This window comes from Anguilla anguilla, chromosome 2, assembly GCF_013347855.1.
Source record: "Anguilla anguilla isolate fAngAng1 chromosome 2, fAngAng1.pri, whole genome shotgun sequence".
In the NCBI taxonomy this organism is placed as follows: Eukaryota; Metazoa; Chordata; class Actinopteri; order Anguilliformes; family Anguillidae; genus Anguilla; species Anguilla anguilla.
The window spans coordinates 63,417,972-63,437,083 of record NC_049202.1 but is presented as its reverse complement, the minus strand read 5'-3'; the positions used below and the strand labels follow the sequence as shown (position 1 = coordinate 63,437,083).

At 40.6% G+C, this 19,112-nt stretch overlaps 4 gene segments (V, D, J or C); all 4 read right to left on the bottom strand.

Annotated features, from left to right (window-relative positions):
* Positions 1-1,729: 1,729 nt before the first annotated feature.
* LOC118220500 lies at positions 1,730-2,607 on the bottom strand. The segment is given in 2 exon segments: positions 1,730-2,392; positions 2,486-2,607. Coding segments are annotated over 2 exon segments (360 nt in total).
* Positions 2,608-3,706: 1,099 nt separating this feature from the next.
* On the bottom strand, positions 3,707-4,302 carry LOC118220482. The segment is given in 2 exon segments: positions 3,707-4,038; positions 4,218-4,302. Coding segments are annotated over 2 exon segments (363 nt in total).
* A 1,209-nt stretch (positions 4,303-5,511) lies between these two features.
* Positions 5,512-6,173, bottom strand: LOC118220464. The segment is given in 2 exon segments: positions 5,512-5,882; positions 6,071-6,173. Coding segments are annotated over 2 exon segments (402 nt in total).
* Positions 6,174-10,618: 4,445 nt separating this feature from the next.
* LOC118220390 lies at positions 10,619-14,751 on the bottom strand. The segment is given in 2 exon segments: positions 10,619-10,977; positions 14,657-14,751. Coding segments are annotated over 2 exon segments (405 nt in total).
* Between the last annotated feature and the right edge of the window lie 4,361 nt (positions 14,752-19,112).

Below are 19,112 nucleotides of genomic sequence, written 5' to 3'. Positions count from 1 at the left end.
GTGTAGAGAGGTAAATGTAGAAGGAAGAGCTCAGAGTTTGCATGAACTCCTCCTCACTGGGTGGGCAGATCACACACTGTTTATAAAGATCTTCACAGGTATAGAACCAGCTCAAACTGGATTTCCAAACTTTCCCTTCAGACAGGAGTGGGACAGCAGTAGCTGAGTAATGAATATTTGTATTTATTTAAAAAACAGCTTTTTTTTTGTTCTTCTCTTCTGTTTACAGTATGTGAAGAATAAAGTAAGATGAAGGATACATTTTGACTGATTCGCAGTCTCACTTCAATGTCTCTCTTTTAATGCTGATGAAAAAACAATTTTTTTAAAGTTGAAATCAAAACTAATATATTAGACTTAAAATTATATCAACACGTAATGGTGAATATGGGGACAATGAGTGCTACCTGCAGGTAGAGTGTGTGTGTTCAGTGGTGACACTCAGTGTGATGAGTTTTTGTACAGCTCTAGCGTTGCTTTGCTGCACTGTGACTCTCGGGCACAGTAATACACAGCAGTGTCTCCAGGCTGCAGGCTGCTCCCTTGTAAAGATACGGTGTTACTGGACGTGTCTATAGAGATGGTGAACTTGCTTTTCAGGGAATCTTTATAAAGATATTGGTTGGTTCCCCCATCCACATAATATCGCCCGACCCACTCCAGAGCTTTCTCTGCAGGCTGTCTGATCCAGTGTGTAGCATAGCTGCTATCGGTCACAGAATACCCAGAGAGTTTACAGGAGATGGTCAGAGACTGTCCTGGTTTTACAACCATAGAGCCTGGCTGTGTGAGTTCAACACAGTGACCATCTGCGGAGATGGAAATAAAAAATAAGATATGGAGGTATATCAATAAATAATATAATCAGAGAAATCTACTAGAATTATGAACTTAATTTTACTTATTTAATGCTAAAATTAAGTAAAACTGGAAATGATCACTGAAGAATTTATTTTAAAATAAATAAAATATGAATTCAGCCTGTTCACTTACAAGATAAAGTTCCCAGCAACACTGCTAATGCTACAATAGCTCCCATTGTGACACACAGATCTTCCTCTCTGTCTTACAGGTGACGCTCCTGTGTTAAGAGGATAATTCTCAGTTGCTTTTATAGGAAATACTGTAGAATTTGTTTAAATCTCTGGGGGTTGGAGGGAAGAGAAAAACAAGATTCAGTGGGTCAGATTATCCATTATGAGGAGGACTGCTGCCTCCGTCTGGTGGAGAGTTTGAAACAGAAGACTGCTTCCACTAGCATTACTCTGGAATTTAGATTAGTAACAATTTCTATGTGTTAATTCCTAATGAATGTTCAAGATGTTATGATTTGAATATCTAAACATATCAACTAGATTAATAAAAACACAAAATAATGCTGACATTCTCATTTTCTTGGTAACTTCAGGGAAAATAAATGACAGCAGATATTTGCAGATGTTTGTGCTCCCATGAAAAAGCAGGTGTATATCTCAATATATCTGTTTATATTGTGTTTGTATATTATGATATGACTAGAACCGGAAGCATTGAATCAGGAATTAGTGTTGACGTAAACTAATTGAAAATGCTAATGTGATATACTAAGTGATGTGCTAATTTACATGAAGAGAAATACTACTGAATGGTACTCTGTACAAATCTGTAATCTTACTGTACTCTTTTGCCTCAACAACAATGTGATTGGTTTTAATGTTCCTCTCCCTACAAACCACACAGACTGCAATTCTGAGACACACACAGGCTTTATTGTACGCTTCATATAACAAACATATATTCTGATCAGCATCCCTGATTCTCACCTACACTTATGGCAATGGGAGTCAGGGAATAGTTAATGACAGTAGTGACTCAGGATGTCAATTTAAATCCTATCAAAACAATTTTCAGGGAAGTAAGGAGATGCTCTTCGTCTTCAGTGGAAGAATGTGAAAAGGGCGTTCTGGTGACAAGTTCTGCTCAAAAATCTATCGGTATAGAGAAATGCATGCTTCCAAAAGGAGTTGACATTAAAGAAAACACGTGCTCTGTGTGATAAAGGGGAAGAGGTTTTTGTGCAGCTCTCCCCTCACTCTCTCTCACTGTGTGTCTCTGGCACAGTAATACACTGCAGTGTCTTCAGCTGTCAGCCTGTTCATCTGTAAATACAGCTGGTTCTTGCTGTTGTCTCTGGAGATGGTGAATCTTCCCTTAACAGACGTGGCATAATATGTGCTGTCACCACCATCACTGATCTCGGCCACCCACTCCAGTCCCTTCCCAGGAGCCTGTCTGATCCAGTGCATAGCATAGTCACTGAATGTGAACCCAGAGGCTGTACAGGTCAGTGTGTGGGAATCTCCAGGCTTTTTAACTGCTGGTTCAGACTCAGTCAGTGTCTGACTTTTAACACCTGTGAAATTGAGAAAGACTTAGAACTCACTATTGACAACCTCACATATCAACATTTTAGAAAGAACTAAAAGAATAAGACATTTAAACCTACTGGTAAAGATTACTGTAATCAGAAGCAGGCTGGTTATAATAGTCATGGTGAAAGACTTCTGCAGTTGATATGCTAGCCCTTCAGTCAGTCTCCAACAACAGTCCCTCCTCCGTCAGTGCAGAGAGGTAAATGTAGAAGGCAGAGTTCAGAGTTTGCATGAACTCCTCCTCACTGGGTGGGCAGATCACACACTGTTTAAATAGAGCAGTCAGAGCTGGAGACTGAAAATACAATATGAAAACTGCTAGATTGCAAGGTTGTAGTTTATGGTTTCCCACATAATATGCATTACAGTCAAATGATATTATTTAAAGAGCCATGTTCCATGTTCAGTAGCCATGCAGCTCTGCTCCATTCCTGCTGCTCCAAAGCATCTTGTCTACAGCAATGTGATCTTTACTGTACTGCTGTTCAGAGGGCACTTTAAACAAATGAATGTTGTCTCAGTGTGTATGAGTGGCTCATATAATATCCTGATCTCCATATATATACTGCCTAAAGAAGGTATTATGGCCCATAGAAAGTATTTTTTTCTCAATGAACAGAAGTATTTTTATTGTCAACTCATATTCTCTAAGAACAGAATTTCAGTCTAAAATGAGTTATTTGTCAGCAGATACTTTGAAGGAAATGTAAAAACTGAAATATGCTGCTCGCAGAGAACCATTTAAACCAGAGGAATGTAATCTGAGCGTGTAAGAGCAGCTCAAATAATATACTGATCACCAGGTATATTCTGATGAGTCTCCGTGCCCCCCACCAACTATTATGGCGATGGGGGAATGGGGGAATATTTAATGACAGCAGTGAATCAGGATTTAAAATTTAAAATCCTATCCAAACAGTTGAATCTTCTTCAGTGCAGTGTCCCTGTGATTGTGCTCAGGTTTTGATTTTTGTGATTAGTACAGTGAGAAGACCCGATAACAGCAATTCCAACTTATATTTCCCAGAACTAAGCACATCCAATAGAAACAACTCCAAATGTCTTTTCACATCGGAAACTGTTTTCAACTTATTCTATATTCAGGTATTCTTTGTAAAAACATCATTGATATTTGTTGTGGAAATAATATATTCAATCATCAGATATCTTAATTTTCTTATATGAATTTTTGACATTTGGTTAATTCTTTTGACTACAGGGAATTCATATGTAAGAAATACTGTTTCTGTTGCTGACTGTGTGAACTGAAGTGTGGAGCAGTTTTTGTTTCACTCCCACATGACTTTCTCTCACTGTGACTCTCGGGCACAGTAATACACAGCTGTGTCTCCAGTCTGCAGGCTGCTCCCTTTCAAAGACACTGTGCTGCTGGAGGTGTCTCTGGACACAGTGAACGTGCTCTTTAGTGAATCTTTGTAATAGGTGTTCCCATCACCACAGACACATCCAACCCACTCCAGAGCTTTCCCTGCTGGCTGTCGGATCCAGTGTGTACAGTAGCTGCTATCAGTCAGGGAATACCCAGAGACTTTACAGGAGATGGTCAGAGACTGCCCTGGTGTTAAAACCATAGATCCAGGCTGGGTGAGTTCAACACAGTGACCATCTGTACGAGAGATTAAAGAGAAAGATAATTATGCAAAGGTTAATGCAATTATCAAAGAAAATAGTTAATGCAAAATCTACTAGTTAAGTTTACTGAAAAATGAAATGAGAGGAAGGAAATGTATATATTGAATAATATTGTTTCAAAAGATAATAAATGAATACAGTATCCACACTTACAATATAAAGTTCCTAGCAACACTGTGAATGTTATTATTGCTCCCATTGTGACACACAGATCTCCCTCTCTCTCTCTAACAGATGATGCTCCTGTGATGGCAGGAGAATTCTCAGTGGCTTTTATAGGAAATAGTGTGGGTGTAATTTGTTTAAATCTCAGGGGGTTTAAGAAAATCTGAAGATGAAGATCATTTCAGAAGGTCAGAATATCTATTATACGGTCACTGCTGCCCCCTCCTGGAGGAGAATTTAAAGCAGCAGACTACCACAACCCGCATAACTAAGCAAAGTTAAGATCAGTAACAATGGGAATGGAATGAGTTCACATTGAATGTTCACAAAGTTATGATATAAGTATCTGCAAAATGAGATGCATTCCATCGAGAGGGCTGTCTTATCTTTATTTATGCATATTGTCCTGATAAAAAAAAATGTAACTGCTTAAAAAAACAAATGTGAATGTCTTCTGTGTATTTTTGTGCTTCTGAGGTATACATATCCAGTGCTGTATATAGATATTCCGTAAATAGACCAAGAACAGGGAGGGTTTGTATCTGATCCTTTTATTTGAGTACAGTGATGATTTACTTATTTACATATGAATAAATTGTACAGAGGAGAAGATCTTGTTTACACCAGGGGCAAAAATTACTACAGTACATGCCTCTAAAATGTACTGATAAAGTATATCAGAAATGGGTTGCATTCCACTTTATTTATAGAGGAATAAGGACTTTATAAAGCACTCACCTTTTGGATGTTCATAATGCATTTATTACCTGTTGATTCATGGTTTCATAATAGAAACAGTAAATGAAAATTTTATTTTCCACAAAGTCAATTGATACACGTGGATTTTTAGTCAAACAATCTAGAAAAATCATTTCCAAGGCTACAATGCATGCTTTGTAGCCTTGGAGGCGACATAGCTCAGGAGGTAAGAACGATTGTCTGGCAGCCGGAAGGTTGCTGGGTCAAACCCCGCCCTGGGCGTGTCGAAGTGTCCTTGAGCAAGACACATAACCCCTAATCCCTCACTTCTGTGGCGAATGAGAAGCATCAATTGTAAAGCGCTTTGGATAAAAGCACTATATAAATGCAGTCCATTTACCATTTACCATGCTCTCCTGCTCAAAATTCAATCTACAACCTTTGAATTACAAAGGCAGGTCATAAACCATTATGGGATTTGCATTTCATCAGCACAAATGCTACACAAACAATGGAAAATATTTTAATTCATATTCTGATCACTAGGGGTGCAGACTTCACAGAGCTTTTAAATGTTTGTGTTCTGCCACTACACTCATCAGGGTGGGTTTTTGTACAGGTCTGCTGTGGCTTTGCTGCACTGTGTGTATCGGGCACAGTAATACACAGCTGTGTCTCCAGTCTGCAGACTGCTCCCCTGCAAAGTCACTGTGCTGCTGGACGTGTCTCTGGTGATGGTGAACTTGTTTTTTAGTGAATCTTTAAAAGCAGTGCCCCCGCTAGAGCATATATATCCAACCCACTCCAGAGCTTTCCCTGCAGGCTGCCGGATCCAGAAAGTACAGTAGCTGCTATCAGTCAGGGAATACCCAGAGACTTTACAGGAGATGGTCAGAGACTGCCCTGGTGTTAAAACCATGGATCCTGACTGTGTGAGTTCAACACAGTGACCATCTGTGGAGACAGAAAAAAAATACATAATTGGACTAGTAAGTACATCTGTAAGTAATATAATCATTGAAACAAGCAAGAAGCACTAACAGAACAGCTAATTTAATGTCATTCAAAAGAAAAACTTTGGAAAACACTGCAGAATATTTTTAATTTTTAAATAAAAATATGAATATGGCATGTTCACTTACAAGATAAAGTTCCCAGCAACACTGCTAATGCTATAAGAGCTCCCATTGTCACTCACAGATCTCCCTCTCTGTGAAACAGGTGATGATCTTGTGCTGGAAGGAGAAGTCTCAGTTGCTTTTATAGGAAATACTGTGCGCTGAATTAGTTTAAATCTCTGGGGATTGGAGGAAGGAGAAAAACAATAAATTCAGAGGGTCAGGGTATCCTTCATGAAGAGCACTGCTGCCCCCTCCTGGAGGCTAATTTAAAACAGCACACTGCTTCCACCAGCATTGCTCTGGATTTTAAGATCAGTAACAATGCTTATGGGTTCATTTCAAATTAATATTCAATACGTAATGATTGAATAGCTGCACAATGTAAAACATTCAACTTCGATTGATAAGAACACACAGGAGTGCTAAATGCCTGCAATGTAATGTAATCTTATTTTCTGGGTGACAAATGGTAACCACAAGGAAAACAATTGACAGCAGATCTTTGTATATGTTTGTGCTCCAATGAAAAACGAGGAGTATATCTCAATATATCTGTTTATATAGTGTTTTTTATTAATGAATTACAGGTATGACAAGAACAGGTAGCATTGTATATGGAACTGCTGTTTGCGTAAACTAATTTATAATGTTAATGGGATGGACTAAGCAATGTGCTAATTTACATGTAGAGAAATGGTACTAAACTGTACTCTATATAAAATCTGCACTTTTACTGTACTCTTTTACCTCAACGATAATAAGTAACTTTATATGTCTCTAAAATTTACCAATAAGGTATAATTAAAATGGATCACAGTTTTATTATGCATAACTGAATTAATATTAATTGCACCTTTAGAAGGAACACAACACCTTAATATATTTTAATGTATAGTGCAGTCACAAATTACACAGGTAATGACATTAAAGGTATGAAATCAGTCACAGTCTTTGTATTCTCAGGGTTTTAGTGATAATTTATCTCACAAGATGAGGATTCTGAAGGCTGAAGTACTTGGTATTTATTAAGCTACTACAGATTAAACAAATATCATGGCTCTTTGGCTGTTATTAGTTAGGAGTAAATACAAATATAGTGTGTCGCACATAGAAACGTTAGATTGGACCTGTTGGGGAACCTCTCTCATGTAACAACATCATACACTGTTCCAGTGCTTTCTTGAACTGGTTATCACTGTGGTGTTAATTTCTTTCAACCAGAAAACAATGTGCATTTTCTATAGAGTAGATGTTCAGTTCAAAACAAAATATTAAATGAAATGTACATTATATATCTAAATAAATAATCTCTCTCCCTTACAGAAACAAAAATAGCAAGTTGACTTTCAATATTCAGACTCTCTGTACTTTGCCATAGGTTCAATAAAAACATGAATTCCCAGAAGTCTGCTGTGGTGACAGTTTCATGTTGAGAGTTATTGTCAGGGCTCAGGCTTGACTTCTCTCACTGTGGGTCTCTGGCACAATAATACACTGCAGTGTCTTCAGCTGACAGCCTGTTCATCTGCAGGTACAGCTTACTGTTGGAGTCATCTCTGGATATAATGAATCTTCCCTCAACTGATTTGGAATAGTAGATGGGTGTACTCTGTGTGTGAATAAAGGCAACCCACTCCAGTCCCTTCCCAGGAGCCTGTCTGATCCAGCTCATTGCATAGCTGCTGAATGTGAACCCAGAGGCTGTACAGGTCAGTTTGTGGGATTCTCCAGGTTTTTTAACTGCTGGTTCAGACTCAGTCAGAGTCTGACATTTAACACCTGTGAAATTTAGAAAGACTTTGAATTCCATAACACACAACCTCACAAATACAATTTTAGTAAATATTAAATGAATGAGAGATTCGAACATACTTGTGAAGAACACTGTAATCAGAAGCAGGCTTGTTATAACAGTCATGGTGAAAGACTTCTGCAGTTGATATGCTAGCCCTTCAGTCAGTCTCCAAAAACAGTCCCTCCTCCCTCAATGCAGAGAGGTAAATGTAGAAGGAAGAGCTCAGAGTTTGCATGAACTCCTCCTCACTGGGTGGGCAGATCATATGCTGTTTAAATTGAGCAGTCAGAGCTGTAGATGGGCTGTAGATCATATAGCAGTTATAAGTGTTATCCATCATTACAGCCGTGTGTCTCTCTTCCATGGCTGATTGTTGCATTATTATTCATAATGAATGCAGGGAGTTTCCTGGAAGGTGAGGGTGGGAGAGTGGATTCAGGAGCTCCCCAGTACTCAGTACATCACCAGTCAGTTTAGTGAGAGTGTCCAAGACAGGGAGCTTACAATCACACAATATAGAAAGCATCTTGATATTCAGTGTTAAATTCTTGACCCAGTATTTGTAATACATGTTTTGTGCCAATATTTTAATATGATGATGCTCCATCCTGAAGGAGAATAAGAATTAGCAGGCTGCTTCACCCACCATTGCAGCTGAATTTTCTGTAAATTAAAAAGCAGTTTTCTTTTATAGTTCTTCACTTTTGTATAGTCAATTTTTTTCACATTCCCTGATATGGTGAAGCACTACTGCTCATTATTATGGCTCAGGAAAATACAAAACTTCCCACAATTCCACAGGACATACTCTTTGCACAGAGGTCACAGTGTCCCCTCTGTGGGCCAAAGACAGGCTGCTGGCTGATGTGTTTGAAGCAGATTTCCAGGGCTGCTGTAACATCCCTCATGTGCTTCTAGGAGACCTTCACTGAGGTGGGGGGGGGGGAGGCAGCAGGTGATCAGCCACAGCAGGAGCATTGTTCAGGACCCTTAGTGTGTGACTGACAGATTCAGAATCTGCAGGGTTTTAACTGCTGGTTCAGACACAGGCCTTAACTTTGACTCATGTGAGCAGCATTCAGCATCACCCAAATGTAACTTACCAAACACATTACAGTATGTGAACAATAAACAAACGCTTGCATTTAAATTGAAAAGAATGACAAATGTTGATCGAATCCAGGCCTCAGTTCAATGTCTCTTTTGTGTCTTTATCTTCTTTTAAAGGATATTTATAACTGTCACACGCCATGACCCCCCTGGTAGGCACAGAAGAGCTGGACACAGGAAGATGCAGAAATTCCAGACATCTGCGGCGTTTTATTTTGATTAGCGAGAGAGAGAGCTTGTTCATTCACAAACATAAAAGAAAAAACCTTTGCCCGTCAACCTCACGGGATTTGTGCAAAAACAATAAACTAAAACAAAGGCAAAATAAATTAAATCAAACTGTCGCTTTTCAGGCCGTTTCTGCCTTGACGGGCTCTCTCTCACCATCGTGGGGGATCCCCGGTCTCAGACATCTGCTGTGGAAAAAAAACACACTTTTAAATCCTAGACTGATTCGTAACACAACTGTTATGTTCAGAGTAAGGACCCACACGCAGACCAGGGAAATCCAAGAAAACGTCGTCTTTAATCAGTCCGAAGTTCGAAGCCAGGTGATCAGAGAGAGTGCGGTACCGAATCGAGTTTCCAAAAGAATAGTAAAAAGACAGGCAAAAAGTCAAAAACCAGGAGATCAGAAATAGCGAAGGTACAAAGGGGCAGGCAAAAGAGAAGTCAAAGAAAAGCGAAGGTCGAACCAGAAGCAAACAAAACCAAAAGGGGCAGGCAAACTCGAAGTCGGGCAAAGGGGTGTCGCAGGAATCTCAATAAACAAAGGCTTACAAATAATCGGCACAATGAATATGATCAGCGTTCTGACATTGAACAGGTGGAAAAGACTGACATTTATACACTGGGGAAGATAACAATCAAGGAGGGGTTAAGTGAGTGAGGGAGGAGTAACAAACAACATCCAGGTGAAGAACATTAGGAAAACTAATTCAATGACAGGGGACTGACAAAACGCGGACTGGAATCACATAGACAACAATGATAATAGACGGCCTGGGTGAAGCAGGTAAACACGTGCAGAGAGAGAGGTGCAGTTAGAGCAAGAGACAGGTGCAGGCAATTGCAGAACTTAGCGTTAGAGCAGGCTAGAAAGAAAAGGGGCGGAGCTACAGCGCAGCATGGAAAAGGGGAGACTGGTTAATGTATTAGTATAGTGATCTAAACTATCAAAAACCCAAAACTAGTGTGTGTTAGTCCATTAGTAATATTCACATGTTAGTATATTAGCGAGGTTAGTACTTTACAATCTATAAGTTAGTAGGGATTAGTAGAAATTAGTAAAACTAGAAATAAGCAGGAAGTAAGGCGAGAATGGAAAGAAGGGGGGAAACCACGAAAACCCGGAACCACCCGAATAGTGAAATCACACAAGTACAGGGGAGTGAAGCAACTCAGGGAACACAGACACAGAGACAGTACTGGGGAGACAAGTGACCGGAAATACAGACTACAACAGTAACCCAGGTGTGTGCCTACTTAACCAGTAGGCATGGTCCTCTAACTGCCCTGAATTCCTCCTGCAATCCAAGCTCTGCCACAAGAACATAAAATGAAAAACTAATTTATTAAACTTACAATTCCATAATTATATAATGGTGAATATGGGGACAGCGAGGGCTACATGCAGGTAGAGTGTGTGTGTTCAGTGGTGACACTCAGTGTGATGTGTTTTTGTACAGCTCTAGCGTTGCTTTGCAGCACTGTGGGCGTCGGGCACAGTAATACACAGCTGTGTCTCCAGGCTGCAGGCTGCTCCCCTGCAAAGTCACTGTGCTGCTGGAGGTGTCTCTGGAGATGGTGAACTTGCTCTTCAATGAATCTTTGTAAGTCAAACCCCCTCCTCCCCACATATGTCCAATCCACTCCAGAGCTTTCCCTGCAGGCTGTCTGATCCAGCCTGTAGCATAGTTGTTATCAGTCACAGAATACCCAGAGACTTTACAGGAGATGGTCAGAGACTGTCCTGGTTTTACAACCACAGAGCCTGGCTGCGTGAGTTCAACACAGTGACCGTCTGTGGAGATGGAAATAAACAATGGTATGTGAGTATATCAATAAGCAATATAATGATAGAAATTAACATAAAAACTACAATAATGGAGTACTTAATTTAACTTATTAAATTCTAAAAGTAAGTGAAACTGTATAATATCACAGAATTTATATATTTTCAAGTAAATTAAATATGAATGCAGCATTCTTACAAGATAATGTCCCCAGCAACACTGCTAATGCTACAATAGCTCCCATTGCCACACACAGATCTCTCTCTCTGTCTTACAGGTGATGCTCCTGTGTTGGCAGGAGAATTCTCGGTGGCATTTATAGGAAATACTGTGGACTGAATTTGTTTAAGTCTCTGGGGACTGGAGGAAGGAGAAAAACAAAACGAACTCAGAGGGTCAGGGTATCCTTTATGAGAAGCACTGCTGCCCCCTCCTGGAAAAGAATTAAAAACAGAAGACTGATACCATGAGCATTGCTCTGGAAATTATATCAATAACAACGCTTATGGGTTAATTTTGAATGAATGTTGAAGATATTATAATTTGAATATCTGTGTGGAGTGGTGGTGTGGTTAGGTGGAAAGGGGGCAGTTTTGCTGATGCTACAACCCAGGTTTGGGTGATGACAATGAATTGCTAATTGTTTATATGCTCGGCCTACAGTGAGACCAGGGCGCTGGAATGAGTGATGCACGCGGGAGAGACGCAGTGTGTGAAATCCCCGTCCGTATCGTGTTTTATTTTGTTTAGAGTTCAGCTCACAAGATGAGGAGGCTGAAAGCTGAAGTACCTGGTATTCATTAAGCTACTACAGATCAAACAAGTATGATTGCAGTTTGGCTGTTTTAACTAAAATGCAAATTTAGTATGTTGAAAATAGACATGGTTGATTGGACTTTTTGAGGAACGTTACTCATGTATTTACAAAGAATACTTTTCCAGTGCTTTATTTAACTGTTATTTACCATGCTGTTTAATTTATTTATTTGATTTTCCTGTTTTAAATGCCAGTGAAGAATCAGAGCATCCACATATGACTCATCATTATCCACCAATTATGCATAATCCATCTGAGTGCAGTAGATGTTTTGTTATAACCAGTTCATGGAATAAAATGCATAATATCTCCCTAAATTAATAATGTCTCTCTCTCTCCCTCACACAGAGAAAGAAAGTTAATTTTCAATATCCAAGCTTTTTTAGTCTCTCTGCAATGGGCTTTAGGAGTAATAAAAACAGAATGAATTCCCTGAAGTATCTTGTGGTGACAGTTTCATGTAGAGAGTTATTGTCAGGGCTCAGGCTTGACTTGTCAGGGATTCGGGGGGTTGGACCCAGGCGCAGAGTAAAAAAAACACAGGAGACTCCAAAAGGGAAATTCAAACAAAGACTTTACTAAATAAACAGGGAACAAACAAAAGGCCACGAGGGGCGAAACCATAAACACAAAAAGATTCTTAAGAACCTAAAAAAAAACAAAACAGAACACAGGCAGAGCGGAACACAGGCAGGACAGAATACACACAAGCAGGAATGCAGGCAGAAACAAAGTCAGAAACACACAACTTACAAGCAGGACTGAAGCGGGCAGAATACATACATTCAGAAATGAACACAAGTAGGAAACAAACACAAGGAACCAGCACCTGAGTCAAGGGGACAAAGAACTTAAATAGACAGGGGGTAACAAGACACAGGTGAACTCAAAAAACAATCAAACCAGAAAAGAAGGGGATAACAAGACACAGGTGGGAAAAATGATAGAATAACGAGACAATAATGGAAAACAATAATACAATTAACAGGGGGGAGCAGGACACAAAACAGAAGTGCCGCCATCTGGCGGCCCAACAAGGGAAACACAGACAGGAAAACACAGAACCATGACATGACTTCACTCACTCTGAGTCTCTGGCACAGTAATACATAGCAGTGTCTTCAGCTGTCAGGCCATTCATCTGTAAATATAGCTGGTTCTTGCTGTTGTCTCTGGAGATGGTGAACCTTCCTTTAACAGAGTTGGCATGATATATGTAGCTACTACCATCACTGATGCGGACGACCCACTCCAGGCCCTTCCCATGAGCCTATCTGATCCAGCCTATCCAGTAGTTGCTAAATGTGAACCCAGAGGCTGTACAGGTCAGTTTGTGGGAGTCTCCTGGTCTCTTTAGCACTGCTTCAGATTCTGTCAGGACAATCTCACCCTGAACACTAGCAGGGCTGGTAGGAGCTTCATGACTGCAGGAGAGAAGGAAGAGCACTGAGTTAAAGCACAGACTGAGTCCCACTGACTGCTGCTCTGATTCTCACACTGACACTGGCTCCATTTAAAGCAGTGGGAGGTGTGCACTGGACCCTCCTCTAGGGGAGGGCAGAGTGAGGGGCACTGCTGATCACACTCACAACAGTGTAGAAGCAACAGGACAGGAAACTCACAGGAGCTGCAGATAAATACTGTGTTTCTTATGTTCAATGCAAAGCACTGTTATTTCTGTAACCTTAACCATCAATTTACAGTCTACTTTGCCTGTTTCATTAACATTAGGATTTACTGCAATGAGACTGAATGGATGTGGCAATTTATCATTGTACTGTGAAGCCCCTCTACAGGATTTGGCACTTTTAAAAAACTTTATGCTGGAAATGACATGAGTTTCATATAATCAATGCAAAACATTTCCATTTTTGTCACACTACCCAACAAGGCACTGTCTATTTGATATTTTTTCATATTAAGTTTTACAGTAAAGCTACACATTCCTCTGGCTTCTTATCTTGATCAGAAGTGCAAATGTAATTGGTTTGGAAAAATGTAATGAATTTAATTGTTTTATTATATTATTTTGTAGTTGTTTATAGACTGTAAATATGACTTTAGATCTTATTTAGACTATCAGATGATTAGTAATTTTTGATAATTTTTCAAATACCCTTTTGGGTCACCAGCAAACCAGCAGCCTGTAACCCACATTTGTGTCCACAATATTCCATATGGATTCTAGTTAGTTAGTTAGTTTTGTTTAACAAGTGGATGAATACAAAGTCTTGCATTGTCAAGGATAGAGAACAGAACATTTCAGAGATATTTAAAACAGGAATCCTGACTTTCACTTCATACAGCAGAGTTCATTCCAGGGCTCTGTGCTGTAGCTCTGTGTGATAAAGTGGAAGAGGTTTTTGTGCAGCTCTCCCCTCACTCTCTCTCACTGTGGGTCTCGGGCACAGTAATACACAGCAGTGTCTCCAGTCTGCAGGCTGCTCCCCTGCAAAGTCACTGTGCTGCTGGAGGTGTCTCTGGTGATGATGAACTTGTTCTTTAGTGAATCTTTATAGTGAGTGTTTCCACCCGACCATATACCTCCCACCCACTCCAGAGCTTTCCCTGCAGACTGTCTGATCCAGTGTGTAGCATAGCTGCTATCAGTCAGGGAATACCCAGAGACTTTACAGGAGATGGTCAGAGACTGTCCTGGTTTTACAACCATAAAGGCTGGTTGTGTGAGTTCAACACAGTGACCATCTGTGGAGAAAAAAAAGATATTGTTGCATGCATCAAAAAGCAATGTAATTATGGAAACAAAACAAAAAAAACCTTTTCGTTGTAATTTAAAATGAAAACATTTGGAAAAGGTTACATAATCATGTTTGTTAAATTTAAAATATGAATTCAGCCTGTTCACTTACAATATAAAGTCCCCAGAAACACTGCTAATGCTACAATAGCTCCCATTGTGACACACAGATCTCCCTCTCTGTCTTACGGGCGATGCTCCTGTGTTGGGAGGAGAATTCTCAGTGGCATTTATAGGAAATTATGTGCACTGAATTTGTTTAAATCTCTCGAGGTTGGAGGAAGGAGAAAAACAAGATAAATTCAGAAGGGCAGAATATCCATTATGAGGAGCACTGCTGCCCTCTCCTGGAGCTGTATGAAACAGAACACTGTTTCCACCAGCTTTGCTATTGAGTTAAGATCAGAAACAAAACTAATGGAGTAAATTCAGAATGAATGTTAACATAGTTAGCATTTTTATTCCAGTTCCAGTATTCCATGTAACCATTGTCAATGGTAATATGTACTAAAAATAAAAGTGGCATCACGGCAGTAAACACTCACAATTTACAGGGCAAGAGGGAGTTTCAATAGTCCAGTCAGGCAATGACTAAAGTTTGAACCAGGAACACTGAAAAAGTAGAGGAGTGTTTGTAACAGTTTTTGGATTTTGCCCATTTATTCAGAAAATATTTAGCCAAGCACTATGAAATTTGTCATTGACTACTGAAATTTAATGTCAGTAGTCAATAACCATTTTAATAACATTCATAACATAACAATTATAATCAAGGTACATGCAGTCCGATGTTGCATAATTGTAATAGATGTCCTGAATAATTGTAACAGTAAATGAAGATGTTTGATAATGCGCATACGCATGTTTTTGTGGCTCACAGTACTGTTAATCAAGGAGACACATTTCCAATGGTAACATGAGACCAGCCACATCCTCAGATTATGAAGCATGGGGCTTTATTCATTAAAATAAGACTATTTATGAACATTGACGCACAAGCAAATTTGTGGGTTACTGTGAAGTGAGTTATGGCAACATCCCAATCAATGAGGGAAGCTGCTTTTGTTTGTTTCTTAATCTAAATAGCAAACGAAATGGACCAATCTGGTCTGTGCTTATTAGAAATGCCTGTGACCATGGTGGCTGTTTCTTTTCTATCAGTCTCTCAGAGTATCCAGAACACAAGGCTATGCCAACACAGCAAGTTAATTAGCTGAACACATGTAACACAAAACATTGAACTAGCTTAATAAGTCAAACATGTAGACAAGTATAATTAATTTATTTAATAAATATTGAACACCATTTAAAATGCCAAATGTTGCCCCAAAAGGACACTACATGTGCACTAGGTGGTTTAAAACACCATCTTGGGTTCCTGATTTCCAAATTTCTCTCCAGGACCTCCCAGGGTACCATTCCTCTTGCTTTCACTTTAAATGGCATTCTGTAAACATGTAGCTTTAAAAAACACATTATTTGCTATAGCAACTAGAGGTGGCATAAATGTAACTGCTGTTATATTAATACAGAGGGCCCATTGTGTTTTTTTGGTCACTTAGCATCCAATTCCTGCTATGATACACCTGTCTTTGAAAATCATACTAACATTTCAAAGACAGCTGCCTATTTTAAATGACTGACATGTTGGTCACCAGTCGGCACCCTGAGCTGACCAGAGGAGGACGGGTTCCCCCTTGAGCCTGGTTCCTTCTGAGGTTTCTTCCCATCTGCCACAGGGAGTTTTTCCTTGCCACTGTTGCCTTAGGCTTGCTCCTGTGTGGGTTTAGGCCAGGGTTGTCTGTAAAGCGTATTGTGACAACTGCTGTAAAATACGCCATACAAATATTGATTGATTGATTGATTGATTGATTGAATTTTTATATTTTTTTTGTTGTGCATCATTATTTGAAATAACAGCTTTTTATCTTCTGCTATGCAGAGCCTTGCCAGCAGCTACTGTGCCTATATAGTAAATAATACTGCAGAGGTACACTGCAGATATCTTTAATTATGTAATGTAAAAATATAATAATATAATAGTAGAGGATAGCATGGTTTGTTTTATTTCTGAGGAAATTCACAAAAACAAATATTACATCAGGTCATATTTGAAAAGTTCAATAAAATGTTGCAAAATTCTGGTGGGGATCTCTGCCCTCAACAGGTGTTCAAGGAGACATTGTGCTGAGCCAGCCTGGACAGGAAGTGAATAGGCCAGGAGAGTCAGTGAAGCTGACCTGCACAGTCTCTGGCTTTAATCTCACTGGCTACTGCTTAGTGTGAGATTTATGAGGCCACACACAACACACTGCATATAGAGCTGCCATTCGTATTAAATACATAATTAAACTATAACCACTTTAAATGACTTCTGATTAAACTCAATATATCCATCAGTCTTTACCGATTAAGAGTGTGGGGTAATGTCTATGGAAGCAGTATTAATTCTCTGCAACTTTGAATTGTCTTCCACAAGGGGGCAGCAGTGCTCGACATAATGGATATTCTGATCATCTGAATTCAACTTTTTTTTTCTCCTACACAAACTCAGTCAACAGTATTTCCTGGAAAGGTCACAGGAAATTCTGGCATGGAAAAGGTGTGCCATCTTATTCAATATACATTTATTCCTGTTTTATGCCATGTCATTTCTGCCATGTTTTTATTTTATCAAAAGTAAAACAAGTAAAATAATACATTTTATTCATTACATTACATTACATTATAGGCATTTAGCAGACGCTCTTATCCAGAGCGACGTACAACAAGTGCATAGGTTTCATGATGTAGAGGCGCAAAAGAAACACTAGAGTGAAGTAAGGATCGTAGTGCCAGAAGTGACCACATCGATCAGGACTCCAACCCTGTAGAGTAAGCTTGTTCAGCAAGCAAGAATCCTACCAAGTACAAACTAGCACTGGAATCACACCTAATCATACAAAAACAATCCTGCCAGATACACTAACATAATCAAATTATCCTAGCTAGGTACAGCGAGCTGAACTATAGGCTAGGGAGGGGTGGGGAGAGGTGCAGCCTGAAGAGATGAGTCTTCAGTCTGCGTTTGAAAGTGGTGAGATTCTCTGCTGTTCTGACCATCACGGGGAGGTCATTCCACCAGCGAGGGGCCAGGACAGACAGCAGACGGGAGCGGGAAGTGCAGACGCGAAGAGGGGGAGGTGCCAAGCGTCCAGAGGTGGCAGAACGGAGAGGTCTGGCTGGTGTGTAGGGTCTGATGATCCTCTGGATGTATCCTGGTGCTGACCCCTTAGCTGCCTGGTATGCAAGCACCAAGGTCTTAAATTTGATGCGAGCCATAACAGGCAGCCAGTGGAGGTCAGTGAGCAGGGGGGTGACATGGGAATGTCTGGGGAGGTTGTAGACCAGACGCGCTGCAGCATTCTGGATGAGCTGCAGGGGTCTGATGGCGGATGCTGGCAGACCAGCCAGTAGCGAGTTGCAGTAGTCCAAGCGGGACAGGACCATCGCTTGAACCAGGAGCTGGGTTGCGTAGGTGGTGAGGAAGGGGCGGATTCTCCGGATGTTGTACAGGAAGAACCTGCACGTTCGACTCACCGCCGTGATGTTCTGGGAGAGGGACAGTCTGTTGTCCATCACCACTCCAAGGTTTTTTGTGGTGGGTGATGATGACACCACAGTGTCCCCCAGGGAAATGGAAAAGTCGAGAAGGTTAGAGGATGGAGCAGGGATGAAGATCATCTCCGTCTTGCCTGGGTTCAGCTTAAGATGGTGGTTATCCATCCAGCTCTGGATGTCCCTCAGGCAAGCAGAGATGCGAGCAGAGACCTGAGTGTCAGAGGACGGGAAGGAGAGAAAGAGTTGGGTGTCATCGGCATAACAATGATAGGACAACCCATGGGCAGAGATTACAGGACCAAGAGATTGGGTGTACAGGGAGAATAGGAGGGGACCAAGGACAGAGCCCTGGGGAACTCCTGTGGCAAGGGGGCGAGGTGCTGATACTGCACCAGCCCAGGCGACTTGGAAGGAGCGACCGGAGAGGTAGGACTCAATCCAGTCTAGTGCTGTGCCACTAGGTTTTCTGTGTGAATAAAGTACAACAGCTTTAAGTCATTTTACAAGAGAGGAGCATGTTTTTCTGCTATGTGATGTTGAACAAACATCCCACAATGAAGCAGATTAACGTTAAAATGGAAACGCCCAAACTCACTTGTAACACACACACACACACACACACACCCCTCCAGTTCTAAGACGTGCAGATATTTTCAGCCCTTTGTTGTTCAAGCAGAACACACACCGGCCCTGCACATCCCAGAATACCCACACAGGGGTTTCTGTGCCGCGAAGAACAAGCCACAGCAGCAGAGAATGCAAATGCAGAGCCGGGTGCAGCTGGCTGAGGCAGGGGAGGGGTTTCAGACCACTGTCCCACTGTTGTTATGACATCTAATTTACATATTCAATGTGTTTTTATTGTTGAATCAACCGCACAAATTGCAATAGATCCAGTCTGCTCAGAAGGACCTCTGCTCAGGACTTTATTCCACCGCCCTGACAGCACTATCACACACACAACATCA